Source organism: Talpa europaea, assembly GCF_964194135.1.
Source record: "Talpa europaea genome assembly, chromosome: 5".
In the NCBI taxonomy this organism is placed as follows: domain Eukaryota; kingdom Metazoa; phylum Chordata; class Mammalia; order Eulipotyphla; family Talpidae; genus Talpa; species Talpa europaea.
Window position 1 is genome coordinate 121,243,127 of NC_140071.1, and position 27,529 is coordinate 121,270,655.

At 37.7% G+C, this 27,529-nt stretch overlaps 2 protein-coding genes across 3 annotated transcripts in view; one reads left to right on the forward strand and one right to left on the reverse strand.

Moving 5' to 3' along the window:
- Nucleotides 1-1,581, forward strand: part of APBB2 (amyloid beta precursor protein binding family B member 2) — a gene marked incomplete at both ends in the record, with an annotated part of 202,904 nt that extends 201,323 nt beyond the window's left edge. For both annotated transcript variants that reach the window (XM_084233650.1, XM_084233651.1), the window contains one exon: nt 1,414-1,581. In XM_084233650.1, coding sequence (XP_084089776.1) covers nt 1,414-1,581 — 168 coding nt within the window. The remainder of the gene's footprint in view (nt 1-1,413) is intronic.
- A 6,453-nt stretch (nt 1,582-8,034) lies between these two features.
- The window catches only part of NSUN7 (NOP2/Sun RNA methyltransferase family member 7), a gene marked incomplete at both ends in the record, with an annotated part of 31,022 nt that continues 11,527 nt past the window's right edge, over nt 8,035-27,529 (reverse strand). Inside the window, 8 exons of the mRNA XM_084233424.1 lie at nt 8,035-8,670; nt 9,170-9,293; nt 17,548-17,665; nt 20,890-20,991; nt 22,233-22,376; nt 23,392-23,602; nt 24,512-24,695; nt 25,029-25,181. Of these exons, the coding sequence (XP_084089550.1) occupies nt 8,035-8,670; nt 9,170-9,293; nt 17,548-17,665; nt 20,890-20,991; nt 22,233-22,376; nt 23,392-23,602; nt 24,512-24,695; nt 25,029-25,181 (1,672 nt within the window). The remainder of the gene's footprint in view (nt 8,671-9,169; nt 9,294-17,547; nt 17,666-20,889; nt 20,992-22,232; nt 22,377-23,391; nt 23,603-24,511; nt 24,696-25,028; nt 25,182-27,529) is intronic.

Below are 27,529 nucleotides of genomic sequence, written 5' to 3' on the forward strand. Positions count from 1 at the left end.
TTCTTTTGAATCTATTTAATTTTTAGACATTTTGCAACTGTGTAGAATAGGTCCATGTTTTTATATTTTGGTGAACTTTACAATAAGACATGTTGGCAAAATATAGATATTTTGATGAAATTTTTAATCAAACAAGAAAGGCATCCTTAATGAAATTCACCAGACACAATTCTGATTCGCATGGATGTACATAGCTGACATTAGACATCCCCAGCCCCCATCCCATTGCCACACCCGCCCATTTATAAATCTGTGTTTAGAAGTGTGTGGTTTGGGTTGTGATGGAGACCTAGCAAAACACCCTACGTAGAGGAGACATGTGATATATGGTTTTTCCTTTGATTGTGTTGAAAGGAGCTAGTTTTATGGCCTATGGGCTATGACAGGGCTTTGTGACACAGTCTTGTAGATAGTTTAGTGGGGAAAAGTAATATAAACATAAGGAGACTGTTTCACAACTGTACGATGGATCCTATTAACATTTAAGTTGATTTTTAAAAACTAGTCATGGGATTATTTTATAGTGCCTGGATTCGAAAAAAATTACTTGAGAAGAAAAGGAAAGAAAACATTTAATGAGTTGTAACCTTTTAATCTAATTTTGAAGAACTATTTATCTTGCGTTAATATAAAAGTGAGCATGAGGGGGAAGGTAGACTGTGCTATATTTCTGAAAGATAGATACCATCTGTGATGTCAATACTAATGGAGTTTCAAAAAATTAACTCATTAGGATTTTGTAGTTGTATGTAAAGTGTATCCTGAAATCTCAATACATTGTTCTTTTAAAAACAAAAAACCAGCAACTAGGGAAGGGAACAAACATTGATGAATGTCTTTAGCACTGCTAGTCTTCTTTTAGGTATTCTACAATTATTCCTTTGTCATAAGGCTTTCTGTAAAGATCTCTATTCTTCAGCCATTTTATAGTTGAAGATGTGGAGGCTCCGAGAGAATAACATGCCTGGGGCCATAAAGTGCTAAAAGCCTGGATTCAAGCTTTACCTTTTCTCACTTAGCCACAGGCACTTGCCTTGTGTATCTGTGTACCTAGATGGACATGTCGATGGTGAAGAATAGAATTAAGACTCTCTCCCAGACCTTTCTCTTTTCACTCGCTCTTCAACTGCGAGGTCTATTATTTGCAACCTATCGATGCAGAGAACAAAGTAGAAGGTGCAGAGGGATGGAGGAAAAAGTTGGCAGAACTCAGGACACCCTTGTGAGCCTAGTGATCTTTTAAGAGAATTTACAACACACATTAAGACAAAAAACAATAAGCACTTGGATTTGTGTTTAGGGGCTAGTCGTTAATTTGGGGGAGCAAATGGATTGATGACGAGTTGAAAGCGTGTTCAACAAGGAGGGATGACACCTTATTAATACCATTTCATGTTTTCTGTTCCATTTCAGTTACGATATCAGAAGTGCTTGGTAGCCAGGCCGCCTTCACAGAAAGTTCGACCACCACCTCCGCCAGCAGACTCAGTGACCAGAAGAGTCACAACCAATGTAAAACGAGGGGTCTTATCCCTCATTGACACTTTGAAACAGAAACGCCCTGTCACAGAAACGCCATAGCTTCCCATGTGAGAGGATTCTGTACTCTTTACCTGAAGATTGAAGAGCTACACTAAAGAAGATGAACTGCTCTCCGGCCTTCCATCCAGTTGCTGATGCTTTGTCTTCAGAGAATTTATCGTTAACCAAACAGTGTTAGACAAGCATGTTCTCTCATCTTGCCACCATCACATGATATGAAAAGAAGCATGACTAAATTTTTTTTGCTGTCAGTAAGTTACATCATGAACAGTGGAAGGTCTCTTTCTTATTGTAAATAGCGTGACCATTACTTAACATCACACACACAGAGAAGAATGTGGCCGCACCCCTCCCAGTGAGCGAATGTCGAGTCCTCGGAGTGAATGACGCCTGACTTAGTTTCTCTGTCCTCTTGACTGGATCTGTCATGAGCAACTCTTACGTCCTACAGCACTTTGCCCTGTTTCCAGTATTGGAGTAGACACTGCATAGCAGATACCACTGAATTGCTGTAAAAATAGGATGGTGACTTTTTTGTTTCAGTTTTTCATAAAATTGAACCTTTCGGTTGACAAACTTGGCTGTTGGCATTGATACAGAAACCAACTGGCAGCTTTCCTTGATGAGCGCTTTGACACCTGGATACCATTTCATGTCTACAGCTGTTTGTGGGATGTTGGAAGAAGGTGAAAACTGAAAAACTAAATTTGAGAAATTAAAATCGAACAAAAAATAGCCTTTCTTTGCAGAGAAAGATTTAACAAAATCATAATGCATTTCGGGTGGGACATATTTCAAACTTCTGCCTTATATTGTACAATGCAGCTAGAGAATTATAGTTCACTATGGCCATTCTCTACAGAAACAATATTAAAATGAAATATTCCTCGCAAGCCTTTCATCTTTAGTTGGATAATTAGCCAATATGCAATTTGGAGTTGAGGGAACAGCATTTATATTTTAGATCTCCAGCACCACGTTATTTTGTCAGTCCGTCTCCTGGCTAAACCATTCTGCTGGGATTCTGTATCTAGCTCAGTCTTACCCTAATGCTTTTTGCCCAGAAAGCTGTCTGTCCATCACGCATTGTCCATGGCATCAAATTACATTTAATTAAACCTTTCTTGAATTTATGTAATGTTAGAATTTGTTGAGCTCTACTGGATATATTTTTCAATTTTTTTCCATTTATTTGCAAGGTTCGAAACTTTCATATCAGAACATTACCTAGGAACAATAGACTATTTAGCAAATTTCCCCCAAATGGCACTTTCCTGCCTCTCTCTATATAGTTAAGAAACTTAGCTATAAAGATAAACACATTTAAACTCTTGCTGACAATGCTGGTTTAAAAGGAAGTTGCTAAGGAAATCACTTTAAAGATTAGCCTTGTTTACTTTGTAATGTCAAAATGAGCATTTTACAACATCCATTATAAAAGTAATGCTTTATGTTTATCCACTGCTTTGTACTTGTCAAAATAATTTCCACTTTCAGATCACATTTGAGCCTTATAAAATATAGAGGGTACTAGACACATGTGAGAAATAAAAATAAGAAGTTCCAAGGGGCTCAGTGACCTGGCCCGAGAGCTAATAAAAGTAATGAGAGAACCGGGTTCCCAGCTCCCAGTTCTCACTGTGTTCTGTTTCCACACCAGTCAGGAAGAGCCTTTCCAGAAATGACTCTTGGTGGATCCAATTATTGTCAGGAAATCCCAGAATTCCCTGAATGAGTGGGGGACATGTTCAAGATTGCAGACGCGGTGGTGTTGCAGACCATTGTCCTCACTCAGTCCAGGGCGGTTTCCCTACAGTGAGCCTCACGCGTGCGCTGGGGGACAGGAGTCTCCACGCAGGATAGCCAGCTCAACCCACAAGATTTCCCAGAGATGTTCCATGGGGTGGATTCCTAAGCAGTGGTGTGTAGCCACCAGAGAAGATGGGGTTAGTAGGTGGCCCCTGCCTCTCTTCCCTCTCAACATTCTAGAATTGTTTGCTAGTACCCTAGTGTTCTAGTAAAAAAAAGATGTTACCTGAAAAATGAATTGTCCTTCTCACCAGCCTATCTCCTATTACATCTGAAGTGACCAGTGCCATTATAAAATTATTGCGTTAAGAAAATCCTTACTGTGCCCTGCGAAAGCTGTTTGAAATTCAGTCCCGATGATCTTGCATCTTGATCTCCACAATGAAACACTTAGTGTGGTAAACTTCAAAATTCTGAACAACCAGTCCATTTTTATAATGGAAAGCTCTACCTGAACCCCCTGTTCATTTTTTTAAGGTATGTTTGTTTTCAGGATCAAGAATACTGAGCTAGCTTTAAGTAGCAAACTGATTTATATATGCAATTATAGGATGCGTTAAAGATGAATAATAATAGCCTTTACATATTGGAAACTTTACTGCAGATATTTTGTTTTGAAAATAGCTTTGCCTACTAAATGCAATTAATTTTGTAAAATTATGTTTCACAATATGTTCAGACACTTTCTGCCATGGCCAAAAAGTATGTATGAAAGAATGTGTGTATTTTCTGTGAAAGGATGCCGGTGTTTTACCTGATGTTGTAGTGACTTCGGTTATCTATGCATTCTTTATATCTGTGATTTGGTAAACAGGCAGCCATGTTCACTATGCCTTGTATGTCTTATCATTTTTTTAATTAACCTGTTAAATACAGCTTAAATATTTTTATTTTATTTATTCTATTTTTACTGAAATATACTGCATTATTGTGTTAAGGTATTATCTTTCCTGGATAGCATCTGACAGTGTATCCAGGTCTAAGTAATCTCAGTGAACTATACATTGCCTAAAAGGTGGTTTTGTAATGATTTGTAGTTACATTTTTATTGGAGTATGTAGAAGAAAAGGCAAAATGCTTAAAGTTCCTTTTATTTTTTAAAAAGCAGCTAGATAGACACAGACTTGCCACCTCATATATGTGCTCCTTGGCCGAATCAAGGGGAATAGCCAACTTGCCTATGGCTAAAAACTTTACTTTGCAAACTTAAAAGCACTGCTTGGTGCTTCATTTTTATAACCTTCACAATATGTGTGAACTCATCTAAACGCAAAAATCAACACATGTCCACACGCTGTTTGTTTCCACCTGGATAGACGCTCACCCATAGCAAATTAGGACCATTGTTTTTTGTTTGTGTCTGTCTGATTGCATGAAGGGATACTAGACCCATTTCTATTAAAATAAGTTCTTGGTGATAAACTGTTGGCACTGCTACTTTTTTTAAAATCCATTTTATGATTTTTAGGATGAACATTTATAAAACAATTCTGCTAGAAGCTCAAAATCTTTCCTCTTGTATGACACATTCATTTCATAAGCATCGCAACACAAATTCAAGATTTCATAAGCAACATGAAAAACATTTTACTCACAGCTATTAGCACAAATTAACTAGTTGGACCGTTGGCTCCCTGGTCTGCCAGGCTTCCTTAGCCTAATACAGAGCTAACGTGTGTTATACAGACAGTGACATGAAATTCAATTTATTTCAGCTTCAGGGAAAAAGGTCCTGCTCGCACTTTATCAACAAGAGCATGCGCCCTGCCACCCGCAGCAGCTCGTTTATCCTGAAAAGAACGTTGGGTTTTCCTTTCGGCCCTTTTGCTGTTGACCACTTTTACACATTTAAATGTAACATGTTGTGAGAATAAACTTAGCTGCGTAAAATGTTTGGCTCATTTATCGGACATCTCAGTCATATATATCCAGGGATAGAATTACAAGTTTAGTATCTCCATGCCAGTTATTTTATTTTCAAATTAAACTGTGTAGAACTCATTTAAGTAAGCGAAGACTCTTATTTATGGCCTATGGCCACCTGGTAAGGATGGGAAAGTCACTAAATTTTGAGTATTTCCTCACACTGTCCCTATTTGATCAGGAAGGACACCTGGCATTGTGGGCACAGAGGCCAACACGAGGCGTCACCAACACAAGTCTGGGTCAGCAGTCTGATATTAGGACAGTCTTTCATTGCTTCGAAAACCTGACCTCAAAGAATATAGAGTTGTTCAGGTACAAAATCCAAAATGAAAGGTACGAGAAAAATCTGTTGCATCTGAGTGGGTTGAGCTATTAGGCAAATGGAGGAAGATAAAAAGAATTTGAAGAATGTACCCGCTTGTTCATCCTGCATTTCCCCCAGTAGTTTTATCTTTTACTCTATCAGAGGCGGTAACTCTCAAGGAGCAAAATTTCCACTTTGGTTCGAGTATTATATAGTGATAAGTAATTAAGATAAATATCTGAATTTGCTATTGGAGTATCTAAATACCGGTATTTTGCTCCTTTATATCTTTGCAGCATTTTTCTCGAAAAGGCTCAGCAAAATGTCAGTGTAATTAATATTCCCCTTCACTAGAATTCTTGTATGTTGCTGTTATCCTAAGTATTTCCCCCTTTTACTCTACCAAAGTATTTAATAACAGATCATGTACTTCCTAGAAGATTCTCAAAGAGGAATGCTGCACGCTTAACGATTGAATGGTTTAATTCAGAATCTCTATATATATACCTTTAGAGAAAAAAGTAATTCAGTGACCAGATGCTTGTCATCAGGAACTGAAAATGTAAGTGGCTATGGTTGTAAAATGATGGTAGTTTGTGCAGCTGGTGTGATCAGAAGAATGTGAACTATTACATAACAGTTGGAATTTTCTTTTTATAACTTACTACCTAAGGTGAAAAACTCAGAACTGTTATCAACACTTTTGGACGACCAACTACATTCAATCTGAGGCCGGGGGAAGAGAGTAGGGAAGGGATAAAAAGGATAGAATGAAACCACAGCTCTTTGCAGAACAGAGTTCAGTTCTGCTGCATGCCTGTGCCCAAGAGGCCTGCAATGCTCCAAGCCAGCTGACGGGTGGGAGAAAGACAGTGAACCACGTGCTGCAATATTTAGAGCAAAGACTTGAGTATTTTGATTTTTGAAATTAGTAAAATAAGCTAAACATTTGAAACATTTGTGCTTTTTTAAGACTCAGATAAGAATACTTTTGAGATTCAGAACAGGCCTGGTTCAAGTGCAAAAAGTTGTTTCTTGACTGACACATTTTATAGATAAATGAAAATCTTCAGCTAAAGTAAACATTTATTACTAATAAAATGAAATCATTTCAAAATCTTCACTGCAAGTGAGAAAATAAAGAGTAGAATATTAGAGGTGGTAAAGTCCTAAATATTCACCTTAAAGATAATGTTCTACTAAAACCATGCCACCCGAATTGAACATTTAATAATGTACATAACACTGTTCAACACAACTGGATTCTGAAAACAGCACTTTAAACTTGAACTTTATATGTCTATCAACATTTTTTTAACAATAGAATTTTTAGTTGCAACGTATTTAATGTCAAACAATTTCTGTCATCATGATGAAAAAAAAAAAAATCAGTAGACCCAGAAGTGATAATCATACCAATTCTTGGTAGGCAATTGATAATACATTCAAGATGAATTGACTTGCAATATAATTAACAGTGCTACAGTATATTTTAATTGTGCATCAGAAATGATTTTCCAAAGTTGATTACTGTGTGCCATATGAAATGACTTGTGTATTTTACTGTTTCACCTGATCTTTGAGTTGAATCAGACATTTTATGGCTTCCTTCAATCATAGGTGTCACTCGTATTCAACAGTTTTGCTCTTCCACAGAATTATTACTATTAAGTAGGAAAATTGCCGACAGTCACTTTTCTACAACAGTACTTGGGGCTGTCGGAAGGAATGGCTGATTATGTTCAATGTGCTCAGATTCTGGAAGCCCTGCCACTGAGAAACAGGTGTCTCTCTGTCAACAGAGCTATCATCTGAACTCCCCACACCTGGGACTTTGGACCTTCCTATTCCGCCTACTCATATTCAACCTCAGTCACACTACAAAACTCATCATCCACTGTTTAAAGATTTTGATGGTGGGGGTGGGGAATCAACCTCAGTAGTGACTGAAAAATGCTAAACTGAAAAGGACTAGATACTGAAGCGCAATCTCAGTGGGTGTGGGAGGGTCAGCATCTCTGCTGTAGCTGTGCCTTATCTAATAGATTGCCTTCACAGAGTGAGTTTGAAGTCTGTTAAAAGGCAAACAGTATTGACCTTCACAAAAAATTGTGGCAACTTCATCTTAAAACTGGAGTCCTAAGCCCAAATTGAAAGTTAACAGGAGTGAGTTGAGACAAGTTCTAACAGCTGCTACTAAGTCTACACCTGGGCATTCTAGAACAGATCAGCACTGAGCTGTTGGAATCTCTGAATTCTGTTTTCCTTAATTGCCTACATTATTGTTTCTCACTATAGTCTTAATTCCCTTGAAGGTAGTATCACATTTAGAAAACACTAAGTGACCGAAAGATTGGGTATCATTTGTAGGGATGTCTAACCCTCAGAGAAGTAGCAGGCTTTGGGGAAAAAAAATCAGCTGCTCTTGACTCTATAAAAAAAGCACAAGGCAATCAAAGCCATGGGCGAGGGTGCCTGAGTGTGGAGGAAGGTAAGTGTTCTTTAGCCTTTTCCTTCTTTTTGATTAATGGTGTGGAAAAGTAGCTGGGAACGTAACTGTTGGGTCCAGCCCAAGGACAGTAAAATTGATGAGTTGGTATCTGAGATCTGACCCCTGGGGCACTTGAAAATGGCAACATTACTGGAGGCAAAACAATCTCTATGGGTTTCAGGACAACCATTTTGTCTTCTGGTCGAGATCTTGTGAAGTGTGTTTGCCTTAAATATGACTTGGAGGGGGGTATGTTTTTCATGAGTGTGGGCACTAAAGGACTGGAGGTGGCCTTGTTAGATTTTCTGACCTGTGAGGAAGGACCCACTTGAGTTGTGTTTTTCTGTGGAAGAGAAATTTTTGCTGGTAATGTCTCTGATCCATTAGCATTTGCGTTACTTTCTCGACTCAGGAAGTCAGCAATTTTCAGTTGGAGGTTGTCATTATCGGTAGTGGAAGATTTTGGCAAGGTTATTTTTGATTTTTTCTTCTTCTTGTCCCGCTTTAAAGATTTACCCAGCTCAATCCCATCCAGCAGTCCCTTTGCTGCGGCGCGAGCCAAAACGTCCTTCACAGAAACGGCCTCAGATGGGTCCCGCTATGATTAAAGAGGTAGTTACTACATAAGGAGGTCACTGTACTGTGTGTGTTATACTTATCAGCATTTCAGAAAAAATTTAAAAATTATGCTTACTTAAAAAAGTGACTTCTAAGCCCTTTAGTCCCTATACATCCCATAAGCCACAACAAATTAACGTTTTGGGTGTACTTAAACGTCCCCACTTGTCACCCTAATAGAGGGAAAAAAGGATTACAGAGCTTATTTGTTGTATGTGACTTAAGGAGAACTAGATGCTGACACACTGCTTGGAGAGGTGGGGGTGCAGAGCAGGCAGGGAGAAACACTCAGAAGAGCATGAAAGATAAAAATAGGGACTTTCTGCCAGGTGGCAATCATTCTTTTTCCTGCCCGTTAGGCTATTTATGAAGTAAGCACACCATTGCAAAACACTCGCCAAGTTCCTAGGTTCTTTTTATGAGGCTTTGTCGTTTCTTAATTCCAAAGTTTGACACGGGTTGGGATTTTTTTTCCTTACCTCTCTTGTTAGAACAGAAATAAAGCAACTATTGGTAACTTCAGATGGTTCCATTCTGAAAAATTTATCAGTAGACAAACGTATTTCCTCTACGGAGCACAGTGGAAGAACAGGAGGACTTAGCCTGCAGTAGACATGAGCGAACAGTCAATTATTAGAATGGCTTATTTGCTAATTGAAAGAAGGTAAATTGCAACACATTTTCTTCTATTATGTTTAACCAATAACAATTCCAAATAAGGACAAAATGTACAATACTATTAGAATAGTACAATGCTGTTATAAATTAAAAATTCTGATATTTCAACTCATTTCTATTTCTCAAGTTTGCCAAGAGTAACATCCTTTTGACAAATACTTCCCTGTGTTGTTAATATGTTAATAAATAGGTAATATAAGTAGTCAATATAGGTAACTATGTATAGTAATCTCAAAAGTACAATCCAAAATAACGTTTACTCCCCAAAGTTGTCAAAATACAAAAGGTATGACTTTCTTTTGGTTACTTTTTATACAATTACAATATATAAATATGGCCTATCATTTTAACTAGTAGAAACTATCTAGATGAGATTTTGGATATAGAATTATCCTGGAATGGGTTAGGATTTTGAGGATGTTGAGATGGGGTGAATATCAATTGTTTTTAGTGTTAATGGATAAGTTATGTAGTGTTTAAGAAAGTATATGACAAAAATCTCTAGTCACTAATATGTTTAAAATAAAATCTTCATTTTTCAAATTTAATATTTAATTCCTCATCCAACGCTAAATGCTTCATGCATAATTTTATATTCTCATGCTTTTGCAATTAAATATATTTAATCAGATTTAAGTATCAGGAAATCTTATTAATAATCTCTTTAATATTATGAATTCAAAGTCATTTAATATTTATATCCCTTCATTATTTGCCTAGCATGTGCGAAGCACATAAATATTAATTAATCTTAGTTTACAATTTAGCTGGAGAAACAAATCAGTTTACACAAAAATAAAGAGGACCCAGTAAGAATGCTAAGCAGAGTCACAATTATGTAGGGTACAGATACAAGGTACAGTCAACTCTGAGAGAGCAAATATGAAGACTTCACAGAGGATGTAGCGTCGCTGCTACATCTTGAAGACTAAGTAGGTTTCTCATCAGGTAAAGAAAGTGAGTTTAGGCAGTAAGAAGAACATGAACAAAAGCACAAATGCCTTGAAAACGTATGTTCAGGGTGGAGCACATATTTCCATGTGGCTGGCCCATAAGGTGATTGAGGCAAGGTAGAAGTCGCTCAGGATGCAGGTAGGAACACAGGTGCTCCAATGACATGCCAAAGGGCCAAGCCAGTGGAGGGTTCATGTTTATGCCGAACGAAGATGAACATGACCATTGTGCCCGAGGAAAAGGCAAGTGAGCTGGATGCTCCTCTTGCCAACCTTGTAACCAACAAACTGAATGTCTAAGGCTTATTCACATATGCTCTTAGCCCAAATAGAAACCATCAAAAAGAAGTAATTCACTTATATGTTAGGGAAAGAATGCTCTCTGCAATAATTGGTTTTTACCCATTTGGAACATATTTAACTCCAGGATGTAAATACGAAGGCTGGGTTTTTTTGGTCAGTTTTAATTCAGATATATTCCTGGCACTTAGAAGAGTACCTGCTACATAGTAGATGATTATGACATATTTTAGATACAAATATGCTGTTGTTTTTAATGGTAATAATCAAAAATTAAGATTAGTCAAGTTACTTTACAGAAATTCCTCCTACTTAAAATGATTTCCAAACTTCTGCTTATGGTCCATTTTTTTGAATAATAAAATAAATTCATACCCAGAGTTGCACTCATATCCGATTTAGTGACAGCTGGGACTTTTGAAGTGGAAAATATCTAGATGAGGTTTTGGATATAGAATTATCCTGGAATGGGTGAGGATTTTGAGGATGTTGAGATGGGGTGAATATCAATTTGGGGGCCAGAGTGGATTGTTAATGGATTGAATGGTGTAACCCCTAAAGTTCGTATCCACTCAAAACCCCAGAATGACCTTATTTGGAAATAGGGATTCTGTAGGTATTCATTAAGAAGAAATATTGGAGGAGATTAGTGTCTAAACAATATTCACATCTCTATAAAAAAGAGAGGATACACAGAGTCACACAGGAGAAGGCCATGTTAGGATGGAGACGGAGAGTAGACTGATGCAGTTATAAGCCAAGGAATATCAAGAAGTGCTAGCAAACACCAGAATCTAGGAGAAAAGCATGGAACAAATTCTCTCTCAGAGGCCTCAGAAAGAACCAGTCTTGCTAATACCTTGATTTTGAACTTCTAGCCTCCAGAACTGTGAAAGAATGAAATGTTATAGTTGTAAAGCCTCCAAGTTTCAGATAATTTGAAAACTAGTACAGATGACAGAAGGAATTTTGCAGCTGTAATGACATCAGATACCCTTAGACTCTGGGTATTAGCTGGGTAGACATGAGCTGATCACACTAGCCCTTTAAATCCAAGTCTGTGAGTCAGAAATGGAAGAAATCAGAGACTCTCACCACAAGCATATGATGCTTTATTGCTGACTTGAAGATGGAAGAGCTATGTGGCAATGAATGAAGGTGGCCCCTAGAAGCTGAGAGCTGAGGGCAGTCATGGTCAGTAAGAAATGAGGACCTCAGTTCTACAACCACAAGAATGGGCTTGGACATGAACTTCCCCCACCCCCCCAGAGCCTGCAGCAAAGAATTCATGCTGATCACCTGAACAGAGAACCCTGCCACACCACACCAGACATCTGATCTACAGGACAGATGGGTAATTGCTGGGTGTTGTCTTTAGCTGCTACATTTGTGGTAATTTCTTAAAATAGAAATAGGAAACTATTTCTATTGTGTAGAAACTATTTCTACACAATGGCTCACATTAAATGAGGAGACAAGTTGGACTGCCATGGCAGACAAGGGAAGAAAGGACTAGAAGCTGCAGAGGCATGAGCTTGTTATAATGGATGTGCTGTTAAGGCTGGAAAATCCTTTGAGAATTATGTGGAAAGGAGGTCTGGAAGATGTACCCTTCGTCAGAGCAGTGAGGAATATGCCAAGGGAGGGTCCTAGCAATGCAGATCAGTGGTGGTTTTGTCCTTAAGCGGTCAGTGCTGACAGAAGAGGACACAACAGAACTGGGCTCACTGACAGCAATGAGGATAGCAGGATCCAGAATCAAGAGAGACTTATTTCTTTTTTTAGTAAAGATTTATTTATTTATGCATACAAGAGCTGGAGTACAGGCCAGAGGTGTGGGGGGTGAGAGGTTTCACCAGAGACAGAGTGGGGAACAAACAGGCAGACTGACTGAAATACACTGCTGAGGGGAGCAGCGGGTGAGTCAGGAGAGGCCTGCTACACCATGTGGGTTTTTCCCTGGCTGGCCAGGAGATTGAACTTGTGCTACAGTGGCTGCAGACAGCTTCATGGGTTGCATCTTAACCCTTTGCGCCTCCAGGGAGGCCCAAGAGATTTGTTTCTGGTGTATGTGATTACTGATTATCACAAGAGGCACCAACACTGGGCCAGCAATCCTGGGCTCCTCGTGCACTGTTCACCTGCCCTACCCTCCCCCTTCACTGGATAACAGAAAGCCAAAATATAGAACACAATCTGTCAAAACTAGCCCTCAAAGATCATTCACTATTAGAAAACACATTAATTCATCATCATGTTGAAATATCAGATGAGGGGAAAAAAACCATTTGATTATATCATTAAATGCTACAAAGGCTTTTGCTAAAACAAGGCATCCGTTAGTGATCTTGAAAGCCTCTTATGGTGGTTCTGGCATAAGTATGGGCTTATAGATCAATGGAATAGAATTAAGAAAACACAAATAGCCCATACATCTACAGTCAATTGATTTTTCAACAAGGACAAGACCATTCAATGTAGAAAGAATAGCTTTCTCAACAAACAGTGCCTGATAGCTGGAAATCCACATATAAAAGAAGGAAGTTGGAAGCCTACTTATGTCACATACAAAAATCAAAGTGGATCAGAGATTTAAATATAAGAACCAGGCCTCCCCGGAGGCGCAGCGGTTGAGCGCTGGGTTGCGAAGCTGCCCGTGGCCTCTGCAGCTCCGGTTCAATCCCCAGCTGCTCCCCGGCCACTAGAGGAGGGTCCCACATGGCGCGCAGACCTCTCCTGCCGCCCCTCAGCAGTGTACTTCGGTCCTTCTGCCTGCTCTGCTCTCCTCTGGCTCTGGTGAATTCTTTCACCCTCCCGCGCTTCTGACTGTACCCAGTGCTTGTATAAATAAATAAATAAATAAATCTTATTTTTTAAAAAAAGTGAAAAAGCCACTTTATTATAAATAAATAAATAAATAAATAAAAGAACCAGGACTATAAAATGCTTGTAAGAGCATAGACATAATTCTTCAAGGCCTTGAATTAGGCAACAACTTAGAGATGATACCTCAAGCGCAGGTAACAACATAGTAAACTGATAACCTGTTCTTCAAAAGTACAAATGTGTGAATCAAAAGACACTATCAAAACAATAATATGATGGGGGATAATATTTGTGATGAGGGTCTGATATACAGAATATACAAGAGACTCTCACCCTAAAAACTAAAAGACAAATGGCACACCTTAAAAATGGGCACAGAATCTGAGCAGACATTTGGTCAAGGAAGATATACAAATGGCTAGTAAATATAGGGACAGCAGCTCAACCCTTGTAGTGATCAGGGAATCACAAACAAAAATCACAATGAGATATCACTTTGCACCCACTAGGCTGGCTAGAGTCAAAAGTCAGGTAAGACCAAGTGTTGGTGACAATGTGGAGAAATCAGAACACTGCTACAGTGCAGGTGGGAAGGTAAAATGATGCAGTCACACTGACAAACAGTATGGCAGTTCCTCAAACCATTGAACATAGAGTTGACATATGATTCAGCAATTTTTCTTGGTATATACCCAAGAGGAACGAAAACCTAGTTCACACAAAATCTTATACACATATATTTCCAGCAACATTATTTATAATATCCCGAAGGCAGAAACAACTGAAGTGGTATCAGCCAATGAATAGACAAATTGTGTCATATTCCTACAACAGAAACGGAGACTATTTGGCCTAAAAAAGAAGTTTGGATAATTTTCTACAACATGCATGAAACTTGAATTATGCCAACTGAAAGAAGCAGACACAAAACATCACAGATGGTATTTCATTTAGATGAAATGAATAGGCAAGTCCATAGAGACAGAAAGCAGACCAGAGTTTGAAGGGACTTAGGGGAATAGGGCAAAGGGAATGACTGCTGAATGTGTAGGAGGTTTCATTTTGGGGTGATGACACTATTCTCGAATTAGATAGTGGTGATGGTTGAACAACTTTCTGAATACGGAAATTATACAGTGAATTATACACCAAAATGATGAATGTCACAGTATGTGAATTATATGTCAATAATGTAACAGTAGGGCCTCCCCGGTGGCGCAGCGGTTGAGCGCTGGGTTGCGAAGCTGCCCGCAGCCTCTGCAGCGCCGGTTCGATCCCCGGCTGCTCCCCGGCCACCGGAGGAGGGTCCCACATGGCGCGCAGACCTCTCCTGCTGCCCGCTGCTCCCCTCAGCAGTGTACTTCGGTCCTTCTGCCTGCTCTGCTCCCTGCTCTGGCTCTGGTGAATTCTCTCACCCTCCCGCGCTTCTGACTGTACCCAGTGCATGTATAAACAAACAAACAAACAAATAAATAAATAATACATGCCTCTTTAAAAAAAATAATAATGTAACAGTAAATAAGAAGTTACATATATTTAATGTATACATAATTTGTAACAGGCTACATGCACACATCCATATGGCTGGTGGTCAAGTGGTTTACTTGGCATGTCTGTCCTGGTGGTAAAAATATTGTTTCTGTGGTTGGTGCCCCTAGCCCCTCCAGTTCTCCCTGTGCCCCTCCAGACCTTCACACAATAAGAAGGAGCAGAGGATTACATCTGGCTGTTCAAGGGACTTCCAGGACCCCGTTCCAGCTGCTGATGGGACGCCGAGACTTGCAGGTAGGAAGTTATTAACCTCATGGTGCATCTTTGGATTGTTTTATTTGATATACAAGTGTGGGAAGGAGTTCCGGTAATTAAAAAAATAATATTTGAGAAGAAAACCATTTAAAATGATAGTTAAAGCACTGTCATATTAGTGTAGAAATAGCCAAATATCAGTGGAACAGAGTTAGACACTCACGGAAGTATATACGGGATTATATATAAGAAGGTGTCTTTTACATCACTGGGGTTGGTGAGAAAGGATTCTGGAGGAAATAAAGCTTGACTTGTACTTTATGCCTTTACCAAAATAAACAGCTAGTAAGTCGATTAAGTGTAAAAAGATGATATTATAAAAATACTAAAGGAAAGCTGGCAAAAACATTTACAAGGTAAGAATCAATACAACACAATATGTAGAAGCCTTGAGGAAAAGCATGTATATTTTGGGGGATAATTTGACAATACCCAAGTAAAACTTAAAATGTACACAACTGTTGGTGATGAATAATCTGGAAGACTAGAAATCAACTGTTGAGAATGGAAAAGGATGGGAAAACTTATTCTTTTTTTTTTTTTTATAAATTTTATTGTTATATTCCCCATACAATTGCAGCCCCCCCATTCTGACCCCAATCCCTCCCCTCCCGCCCCCGCCCCCCTAAAAGTGTCTCTGGTTCATAGTTTTTTGTTGATTTTGATTTTCACTTTCTTATAGTTATTCATTTTCCTGGTCCCTTATTTAAGTTTTCTAGATTCCTGCTATGAGTGAGACCATCCGGTATTTTTCTTTTTCTTTTTGGCTTAAAAATATGGAACGCTTCACGAATTTGCGTGTCATCCTTGCGCAGGGGCCATGCTAATCTTCTCTGTATCGTTCCAATTTTAGTATATGTGCTGCCGAAGCGAGCACAAAACTTATTTTTTTTTTTAAAGTCTACTTTCTTTTCTTTTAAGATTTATTTATTTATACAAGCACTGGGTACAGTCAGAAGCGCGGGAGGGTGAGAGAATTCACCAGAGCCAGAGCGGGGAGCAGAGCAGGCAGAAGGACCAAAGTACACTGCTGAGGGGAGCAGCGGGCGGCAGGAGAGGTCTGCGCGCCATGTGGGACCCTCCTCCGGTGGCCGGGGAGCAGCCGGGGATCGAACCGGCGCCGCAGAGGCTGCGGGCAGCTTCGCAACCCAGCGCTCAACCGCTGCGCCACCATTCTTTTTAAAGTTGTATTTCTGTAATATCAGTTTTTAGAATGGGGGCAAGAAAAATACATTGCACAGGTAAGTCGCATCATGTTTAAATCCAAAATGAGCTGCATGTTTCCAGCATATGAAAAAGAAATTTAAACAACACATAGCTAATGAGCTGACTTACAAGTGTTTAACCCTAAATTCTACCACTTTGGGAATTAAGAAATAATTCTCAGAGGCCATAGGGCATACTTCCCTTAACGAGCCATCCCCAACAAGTAGTTATACACCTCTTGAATATACATTCTCCAATTTTAGCCCAAATCCCGGATTATTCTGTCTTTATAATGTCTTTAAATATTATATTTTATACCACCTTATGGAGTAATAATTAATCATGGCTTACCTGAAATAAAATATGGATGTTCCTCCATTTTTACCATGCTTTATCCTTACAGAAAGGTTTTTTTTTTTAAAGATTTATTTTATTTATTTATGCATATAAGAGCTGGGGTGTAGGCCAGAGGTGTGGGTAGAGGGGGGGCGTTGAAGTGGAGGAGGAAAAGGTGAGAGGATTTACCAGAAACAAAGTGGGGAGAAGAGGTGGATTGACTGAAATACACTGCTGAGGGGAGCAGAGGTTGAGACAGGAGAGGTCTGCTGTGCCCTGTGGGTAGCTCCCTGTCAGGCCAGGGATTGAACTTGTGCTGCAGAAGCTGCGGATAGCTTCAAAGTGCAGTGCTTAACCCTTTGCGCCACCAGGGAGGCCCTTCTCTCTACTTTCTAAGGTTATTTTACATACTTATTTTTCTTCTACTGAGGTACAGGTGTACCTAAATCCTGGGATATAAAAATTTTGGGCCCAATTTTTCCAGAAACCAATCAAGTCTAAGCCAAAATACCTTTCACTTTACCAACTATAATAACAACACCAATAATAATCTTTTAGTGTGTAGTATGCCAAGCCATTTCAAAGGCTCCACATGATATAAATACTTTAAAGTTGTAACAAGTTAGGCTACTTGGTCATATTAAAATACAACAAAAAGGAAGTGAAACATCTTTATACAAATTACAAAATCATAATTTTTCAGTTGCAAAGATAATACATTGAGTTGTTTAGACGACTCTTTCCTTTCTTACCTATAAGGTTGCACTTTAAGCCCAAGATCTTGAAATTCCAGTGCTTTCTTAACAACAACTTCATTTTCTTCCGGAAATACTGAACATGTGCAGTAAACAACTGCTTGAACTTTAGTAACTATATTTAAAGAAGATGTAATTAATATAATGACTCCCATTAAAAGCCCTAAACAAATCTGTTTCCACACATCTAATTGATGACTAAGACCACAACATGGTTTTGATGGGAATTTCCATAGATGCTTGTATGACTTCCCTTTAAAGTGTGTATTATTAGTAATGTAGACTGTGGCCACTAAGTAAAGTAAACATGATTCTATAGAAACTGAAAATTCAACCTAGTTACAAACACAAAGACTGCAGATTACCATGAGCTTAATAACTTTTAGCCATGCTTCTATAAACCTTCTCACACACCTAGTTAAGAGGAATCTAGAAAGAGACAGAGATTCCAGAAACAAACCCCACACTCATGTGGACACTTAATCTACAACAAAGGAGTCAAAGTATGCAACAGAGAAAAGAAAGTCCCTTCAACAAGTGGTGCTGGGAAATCTGGACAGTTACGTGCAGGAAAATGAAACCAGACCACTCTCTTCACCATACACAAAAATCAGTTCAAAAGGGATTAAAGACTTGGATCAAAGACCAGAATCCATTTAATACATAGAAGAAAACAGGTAAAACACTCCACAACATTTTCAGTGGTGTCTTTGGGACTCAACTCCAATGACAAGGAAAATAAAAGCAAAAATTAAAAATGGGACTAAATCCAACTAAAAAGTATCTGTACAGCAAAAGAAACTATTGATAAAACAAAAAGATACCTTACTGAATGGGAGAAATTTTCTGGACACTATATATCCCATAAGGGGCTAATACACATGATTTACAAAAAGAACTTACACAACTTAATAAAAAGAGAACAAAGAATCCAATAAAAAAAACAAACAGAAAAACTAAATAGATACTTCTCCAAAGAGACATACAATGGCCAACGGGCACATGAGTAAAATGTTCAACATCACTTTTATCAGGGAAATACAAATCAAAACCATGAGATACCACCTCAGGTTTTTGGTTTTTTTTTTTTAAAGATTTATTTATTTATGCATACGAAAGCTGGGGTGCAGGCCAGAGATGTGGGGGGTGAGAGGATTCACCAGAGATAGAGTGGGGAACAGACCAGGCAGACTGAAATACACTGCTGAGGGGAGGAGCAGGCGAATCAGAAGAGGTCTGCTGTGCCATGTGGGTTGCTCCCTGGCTGGCCAGGAATCAAACTTGTGCTGCAGAGGCTACAGATTGCTTAATCCCTTGCATCACCAGGAAGGCCCACCACCTCACGTTTTTGGTTTTTTTTTGTGTGTGTGACCCATTAAAAAAAAAAACAAAAAAAAAAAAAACAAAACAGAAACAAATTTGTTTGGCAAGCATGTGGAGAAAAAGGAACCCTTATATATGTTGGTAGTTCACCACTCTGGAAAACAGTATGAAATGAAGTTTTCTCAAAATATTTAAATAGATTACCATGTCATCCAGTCATTTCACTCCTTGGCATTTATCCCCAAAAATGCAAAAACTCAAAGGGAAATATGGATTCCTATGTTCACTGCAGCACTACTTACAATAACCAAGTTATGGAAACAATTTATGATCCCAGAGACAGATGACTGGGTTAACAAGATGTGGTACATATACATGATGGGATGCTATTCAACTATTACAAAATAAAAAACATGAAGTCTTGTCACTTGTGACAACATGAAACTGGCAGGGATGATGCTGAGTGAAATTAGCCTGAGAGAGAAAGACAAATACTGGATCATTTTGCTCATGTGGAATATAAAAAAAACAAAACAAAGGAATGGAAACAAAAGAACTAAAACAAAACAAAGTCCAGAAATGACTGCAGAATTGAGGCTACTAATGGGGGAGGGCAAGGATGGAGACAAAGTGGGAGGGAGTCCACGGTAGGGGAGGGAGTCCACGGTAGGCGATGAAGTGACTTGTCACTGGGGTGGGTGGGGTGCAGGCATGCACATCTGAGAAGGTGTGAACCTAGTCCTCTGAGGTAACCAAAGTTACCACAAATTAATTGATTAGTTAATTAAAAAATAAAAGAGAGCGACAGACTTAGATGTGGATCCCAATTCTGTTACTGACTACTAATGAACCTGGGAAAGAGACTTAGACTCTTAGTTTCTTTATTAGAACTCACTTATTCACACTTATCAAGCAGCAGCTATGTGCTAGGCACTGTTTCAGACCTTTGAGGTATACCATAAAAATCCCTACCCCCAGGGAACTTCTTTTCTATGTTTTATTGAGATGCTAAGACATAGCTGAATAGAATTATACAGTATGGTAAGGAAATGATATAGCTATAGAGAAAATATCAGAAAGAAAATAGTTCATTTAGAAGATGAGACTGTAATTTTAAAGTAGTTAAAGCATAAAAAAACTTTTTATTATTTATCAATTTCCTAATCTTACAGCCCAATGGATTTCATAGTTGTATATAAACTATCATATTCAAAATCCTGTTTATTAGTAGCATCAACTGGAGGGGAAGACCTCTTCAGTTTACTGAAGAGCATGCATGCTATTTTACTTCATGCCTGCTATTTCTTTATTATTGACCATTCTATACCCACACACTTATCTTTGAGCATTTGCAAGTCAAGATTTATTCACAGGCGTATCCCTAACATCCATGGTTTGATGCCTGACCCAGAATAGACACTTGATAAAGATGTGCTGAACTAATAAAATTTTATATAATTTTCTCAGAGACTTCTAGATTTCCACATCTATGTACGGAGGGCAGAGTTACTCAAGATCTACATGGTACTCCATTCTAATGAAGTGACTGAAGCAATAATAGAAATACATAAGGACATTTTGTTACTCAGACATCAAGTCAAGAAATCTGTTTTTTGACTATAATTGTGTTTCTATTCATTACTTAGCACCACAAGAAATAGTTTGATTAAAAGTAGAATTCTAGAATTATTATGGACAAATAAACATAAAAATTACATCAAGAACCCAAAGAAAAGAGAGAAGATAAAACTGTATAATAATAGAAATTCATAATTTTTTCACTTTAACATTAAGACTCTGTCAATACTTTCTAGCCTACGTTCAAAATTAGAGTAAAGCATATTTTTAAAAAAATTAAATTGATAAAAATAAATATCTTGACATTTGAAAGTACTTAGACTTCTAGAAAATTTACTTATGGTTCATACCTCAACATCCGATTATAGTAGATAAAAGGAACATTAATATTTCTAAGGGTTATAGCATATTTAACGACTGCACTGATAACAAACTTACATTTCATTGCATGTTTTAGCTGTTCATATTGCTGTTCAGCAAAAATGTGAAGTTTATCTTCTGATATGCCTCCTTGAGAGAGATCTTTAAGTAAATCTAGATCTAAAAGCAAAGAAATGCTTTTAATATATCATTATTAAATGATTTTCACATATTTATAGTATATCAATTTTTAAACATTTTCCCTATTAACGAAAGTTTTCATGGAAAATATTAGAACTAAATAGTGTTTTAAAAACTTTAAAACAAAATATCTGTAATTTTATTTAGCTTTAATATTATTTTCCTTTTTTTCCAAATATTTATGCATAGTCTTCCAACTAGCCAGATAAGTCATTTAGGTGCAGAAGAGAAATTACAGTCAGTGTGGGCTCTAGTGGAAGAAAAGGGAGGATTTGCATTTTAAGGTCAAAACTGGTAGGCTGTTGTCAGATCTCAGTAGCAAAGCACACACAAGGATACAACTGAAAACATTAACTTACAAGCTTAGAATTTGGAAGAAAAAAATTCAAGGAAGCAAATACATGTATAAATTTAAAGATATTTCTTGATAATATGAGCTGAGATAATAGTGCGCAACTCTATATACATTGCTCTATGACTTTATGACGCTTGCCGGTACAAGGACTCTGGGAGGTGCCAACCACTTGAATCCTCAGATTGCATACTTGTGTAAAGAAATAGGGTAACTACCTATTTCATTTTCTTGTGAGGATTTAATGAAACCACCAAGTAAAGTGATTAGCTCAGTGTCTTACATGTAAGTGCTCAATAAACGTTAATGTTAATAATTTCAATTCTACTAAAGAAGCAAATAACATTTATCCTGAGGTATTCATATTATCAAACATACATACTAATGGTTAAAGAAGTCTTGAGTTTGAAATCGTCTACTTCGAATTAGGATCATTTGAGATCTTAGGCTCCAGAGTCAGGCAGCTCAGATCTAAATCCTCCCTCTGCTGTTAAGTAGCCATGTGAGCTTATACAAATAAACTAATCTTTCTTTTCGGAACCTCAGTTTTTTCATCTATGAGATGCTGAGTTTTAATGCCTATATTTTGAGCTCTAATACATACCAGAATAGTAAACTGGCCAGCATCTGTTTTGATTGCCTAAATCCTTCCAATTATTATATATTTTGAATACTCCCCCCTTGCTCATATCTCAAAGTGTGTAAAGATTAAGTGAGGTTATGGATGTAATTTATATGCAGTAAATACACGATAGCCAGACATTAATCAATATATTTGATGTCATTTTAATGATCTTACAGAATTTTAGTTTTAATACTACTATCAACAAATTGCAATGACTGAGAAGCTTAAAGTTAAAACAAATACCTTCATGTTCATTTAAAATAAATTCCACTGGATTACTAACACCCAGTCCTGAACAACGAGGTAGCAGCAGAATCACTTTAACTTTCTGTAACTTAAGATTCTTTGATTCAATGTTAAGAAATGTCTCATGAAGTATTTCAATATCTGGGACCAAGAAAAAAAAACAGAAAAATTGATGTAGAAATAGTCATTAAAAAATGTCACTGCAATATGTAATTATATCTATTTATTATTCAGTTTTAAATCCTCAACTCCACAAAAGGTCATTTTAATGTAGTCAGAAAAAGGCTATTCTTCTCTGATAACTTCCCAAAGTTAATACATGAATTCTCTTCTTGGAGTGCTTTCTCCTTCACTTAACAGTTTTGAAGTTTAATATTTTCTGTGAAAACATAATTTAAATTTTCCACTCTGGACATCAGATTCCATTTAAAGTAGTAAGCTGGAGTGAAGAGAAATGTGCATTGGAGGCAGAAATAACCAAGTCTGACTCCCAACTTCACCACTTACAAGCTATGTGACTTAATCTTTCTAACCTCCATTTCTTTATTCATAAGGTGGGACATTGATACCTACCTCATCTAATTGTGGGAAGACTGAGATAATGCATTTAGGTTTAGCACAGTGTCTCTTACACCATCTTAACCCCTTGTGCCACCAGGGAGGCCCAAAATCTTTAGAATTTTAATTAGATTTCTATTCTTTTTCTTTTCTTATTTTTTGAGGGGAGAGGGAAGCAAAACTAATCCTCAAAAGTGATGTCATATTCATTCATTAAGTTGCCTTTTCAATACCAGGACAGCAGTTGCAGAGTAGTCACATTCAAATTCTGTCATCCCTGTTTGATTCATTAGCTGGAATACTTCTAAAAAGGAGAAACTATTCTTCTGCTGCTTGGCTACCCAGTGGTTCCTATCCTCTCTTAGGTAAAAATTCTTAGGTAGATAAAAATTCAGAGCTGTAGTAAACCTGAAAGTGACATGCTGGGGCATAGGAGTTATATAGATGCATACACATATAATGTTAGTGACTTACGCTGGTCTTTCAAAGTGGTGGTACAAAATTACAGTCTCCCCAACAGCGTTTGAACATACCCAAACATTTTTAACAGTTCTAAATCTTGTAGAACATTGATTACCAAACAAATATTTGTACATACTTTTACATCCCATTTTTGTGAAAAGCTTCTTCAGGTCTGGGTCCTTAGCTTGTGATTGCACTCCACACACAAATATTTTTGAGGTATTATTATTTGTTAATATTGACATATGGGCAACTGTGTACCATGAACCTGTATTGACCATTAAGATATCATCATCCATATTTAGTAAAGCCTTTACAGAGTGGACAGCAAGACTTCGAGATTTGTCCTATAAGGTAATGACATGATTAGATTTCAAAAGGTTTGACTAGAAGCATGAACTTACTTTCTTTTGCCCTAGGTAAAAGTAAGTACTCGGTAAGAATCTTGAAGAAGATAATTAATATAAACTAACTTGAAAACAAAGATCCTAACTTTATTTGGCCTAAATTATGACTTGTCATTTCACTTTTATATAGTGTTGACAATACCAAGAGATTAAAAGTAAGACGGTTAACAAGCTTATAAAGGGGGATAGACAGACTGGGTTTCGTTATTAGGGTACCACTATAGATAAGTCCAAGAGAGGCTGCCCAAGAATATGGGTGGAGTGAAGGGATGAACAGAAGACCAAGGTGGAGCTGAAGCAATAATTAGAAACTAAAGTCATAAACATGACTTCAACTTAATTTGGGGGGGCCTTTTATTTTTTGTTCTATGAAACTACATTGTACCTCACATTTACTTCCTTCATTGACAGCCACTGTACTCTTCTTAAATAACAAAGCTGCAAGACTATAGTAAAGAGATAATGGGTTTTCAAATACTGGATGGCACTAGCAACTTCTCAAAAGATAGAAGGATGACAAGGTATCATTGTACCTTCTCCTGCATCTCCCTTGGAAGAAAAAGATACAGCCTTTCAGCTGCCAGAAACACAAGTCTCCTTCCATCTATGGAGTCTGAGGAGGAGATATGTTCTTTGCAACCTGACATGGGACAAGGATGTCAAAGAATAATAGGAACACTGATTGTAAAGGTATTCATTTCATTCAAGATGACGGTTAGGCCTTATAAACCTCCCTAATAATTTATTTTTAAAAAATCTACAAGTTTATTAGGTTTTATTTTCAAGTGGAGGAATTCTTTGGGTAAGTAGGATTATTGAGAATCACAATTAAAGCAAATGTTAGTTTACCTGAAATATAAGTTTACAATCTTTGAAAAGATCTATATTTAGAAGATCACTTTTAAGGTGAGATGGAAAAATTAACACATCATAGCAATGTTGATCCACAGCAAAGACTTTATCATCAACATGCAACACAGATGTGACCTTATTATAGCCTTTTTTCTTCAAAATGTTATAAACTTCTTCAGGGCTGTGAATATACAACATTGGGTTGCAATTACAAGATAATACATCAAAAATATATTTAACGCTAGCATCTTTTTCCTGCAGTAAATATCATCTTAATGGAACTTATAATTTTAGCCAACAATAAGCTAAAAGGTAATTAGAAACAGAAAAGTTAACATATTTATGTAATTATCTTTGGTAATTTGGTGATAAGATCCTGAAATAAACTATGATTCCCCAATTACTGCCTCAGATGTGCACTCCTACCCACTAAAAAGGTAATGATTAATTAGCACATTAATTTGAAAGGTTAGCAGCTTTAAATAGGAATAAAGAATTCATTTAAAATTCTTACCTGATTTTACAAGTATTAATCCAAGCATAAAGTGGCAAAGTGGAGGCCCTTAGCTCCTGTTTCCTAATTATTTCCGGAAGAATGTGGTAAATTGAAAGGGCATCATGTTTGATTCGATATCTTGCCAATGCCGCAGCCAATTTTATCTTAAAACTAGAGACAGAAAATTCATTCTTGGTGACTACTACATTGAAGACAAGATTATCAGTTTCCCACTAGAAATAATAACAAATTCTACTTAGAATTTTAATATACCCTTCTATCATTCTATTTCAATTTTTTTGAAGTCTGAAATAAAAATTTGCCCTATTTAAAACAGAAATCCAAAAATCCCGCTTCCTTTCATCACTTTTAGCTGCCCCAAAGGGTTAGTCATATTTTTAGATTTTTATATCAATTTCTGGTTGAAGAACATTTTTATGTAGTGAAAGAGGTGGAGGAATTAGAGTCAGACAAATACGAAGTTAAATTCAGGTTCTGTCTGAACCTCTTTTCTCTGTCTGTTTTATCTCGCAAATGTGTTCAACTTACCTTGCTATTAATGTGGTGATTACCAATCGTGCAAAATATTTAGCACAGTGCATGGCGCCGAGCAGACATGCACTATAGGCTAGTGCTGTTCCCACAGAGGGCAACAGTACAGTCTGGCTAAGTTAAGGAACATTCATGGCTCTGTAGCAAGTCCTTCCTGGAGCTGAAGGTTCTGAATATTCTACACCTCAAAGTTCCAAGTGACAGAAACATAGCATCACCATGAAGACCGGTGGGTGGTCTTTCTTGATCTCACAGCCAAAACTTCAATGAAAATACAAGTTTCTCAACCCAAATGCCCAAAAATAGATGACTGGATCAAGAAGATGTGGTACATATACACCATGGAATATTACTCAGCATTCAAAAAAGATAAACACATGCAATTTGCAGCAACATGGATGGCGCTGGAAGGGATCATGCTCAGCGAAATAAGCCAAAAAGAAAAAGAAAAATACCGGATGGTCTCACTCATAGCAGGAATCTAGAAAACTTAAATAAGGGACCAGGAAAATGAATAACTATAAGAAAGTGAAAATCAAAATCAACAAAAAACTATGAACCAGAGACACTTTTTGGGGGGTGGGGGGCGGGAGGGGAAGGATTGGGGTCAGAATGGGGCGTTTGCAATTGTATGGGGGAATATAAAAATAAAATTTAATATTAAAAAAAAAATACAAGTTTCTCTTGACCTATCTTCAGAACATTTTTATAGTAGGAATCTACTGAAAAGTGAAGCCCGACTGTAACCCTGAATGAGAATGAGAAATGGGAAAAAGGCGCCGTAAAGGAAAAGCCTGAATGCTGTGTGTGCTTGTAGAACGCTCAGTGAGATTCAGCTTCCTATCTACCCAGCAGAGCAAGAGCCTTGCCCCTCAGAATGTGTTTATGTGTGTGTGTGCATGAGGGGTGGGATGGAGAAGAGAAAGAAAACAGGGCCCTTGGGGAGGAAGGGTTAGCAAACATTACACCTTCTAGAACGACAAGAAATTAAATTTGTATCATGCTCTGCCTGACATCTCGAAGATGCAATAAGGGACACAAAAATTATAGAATACAAAATGCCCATCAAAGAATAAATTAATAGAAAGGCTGTGAATTAACGTTCTATGTTATACACCATGAGATGTTTCTGAGTGCTGATTATTTTTTTTCAGTTTTATTACAATGTAATTGACATATGTCACCTTGTTAAGTTTAAGGCATACAGCATAATAGTTTGATTTACATATATTGTGAAGTGATTACTGCACTAAGTCTAGTGCCCATCATCCCATACAGATACAACAAAAAGAAAAAATATTTTTCCTTGTGATAAGAGTCTTAGGATTTACTTACTTGGGAACTTTTTTACTTACTTAAGAGCTTGCCTCTATATCACATAGCAGTTTACTATAGTCACATGCTATATATCACATCCCTGGGGCTTACTTTTTTTAAAAAAAAAATTTATTTATTTATGCATACAAGAACCGGGGCACAGGCCAGAGGTGAGGGGGATGAGAGGGTTCACCAGAGACAGAGTGGGGAACAGAACAGGCAGACTGACTGAAATACACTGCTGAGGGGAGCAGCGGGCCAGACAGGAAAGGTCTGCTGTGCCATGTGGGTAGCTCCCTGCCAGCCTGGATTGAACCCGTGCCGCGAAGGCTGCAGACAGCTCCACAGCACTGCACTCAACCGCCTGGGCTACCAGGGAGGCTCCCTGGGGCTTACTTATAACTGGAAGTTTGTGCCTTTTAACCACTTTCCTCCACTTCCCTCTTCCTCCCACTCCATCCAGACCATTTTTGATTTAATATTCCTCCAAACACCTACTTAGTTTAAATTTAGGATAATAAATGCTATTGTCTGAATGATTCAATCATTAGAGAGACATGAAGCCTGGAAAAATATACACACGTGTTGTGTATATTGGGGAGTACAGAGAGAAATCATTTTATAAATTTCCAGGTAGCAAACATTTGGAT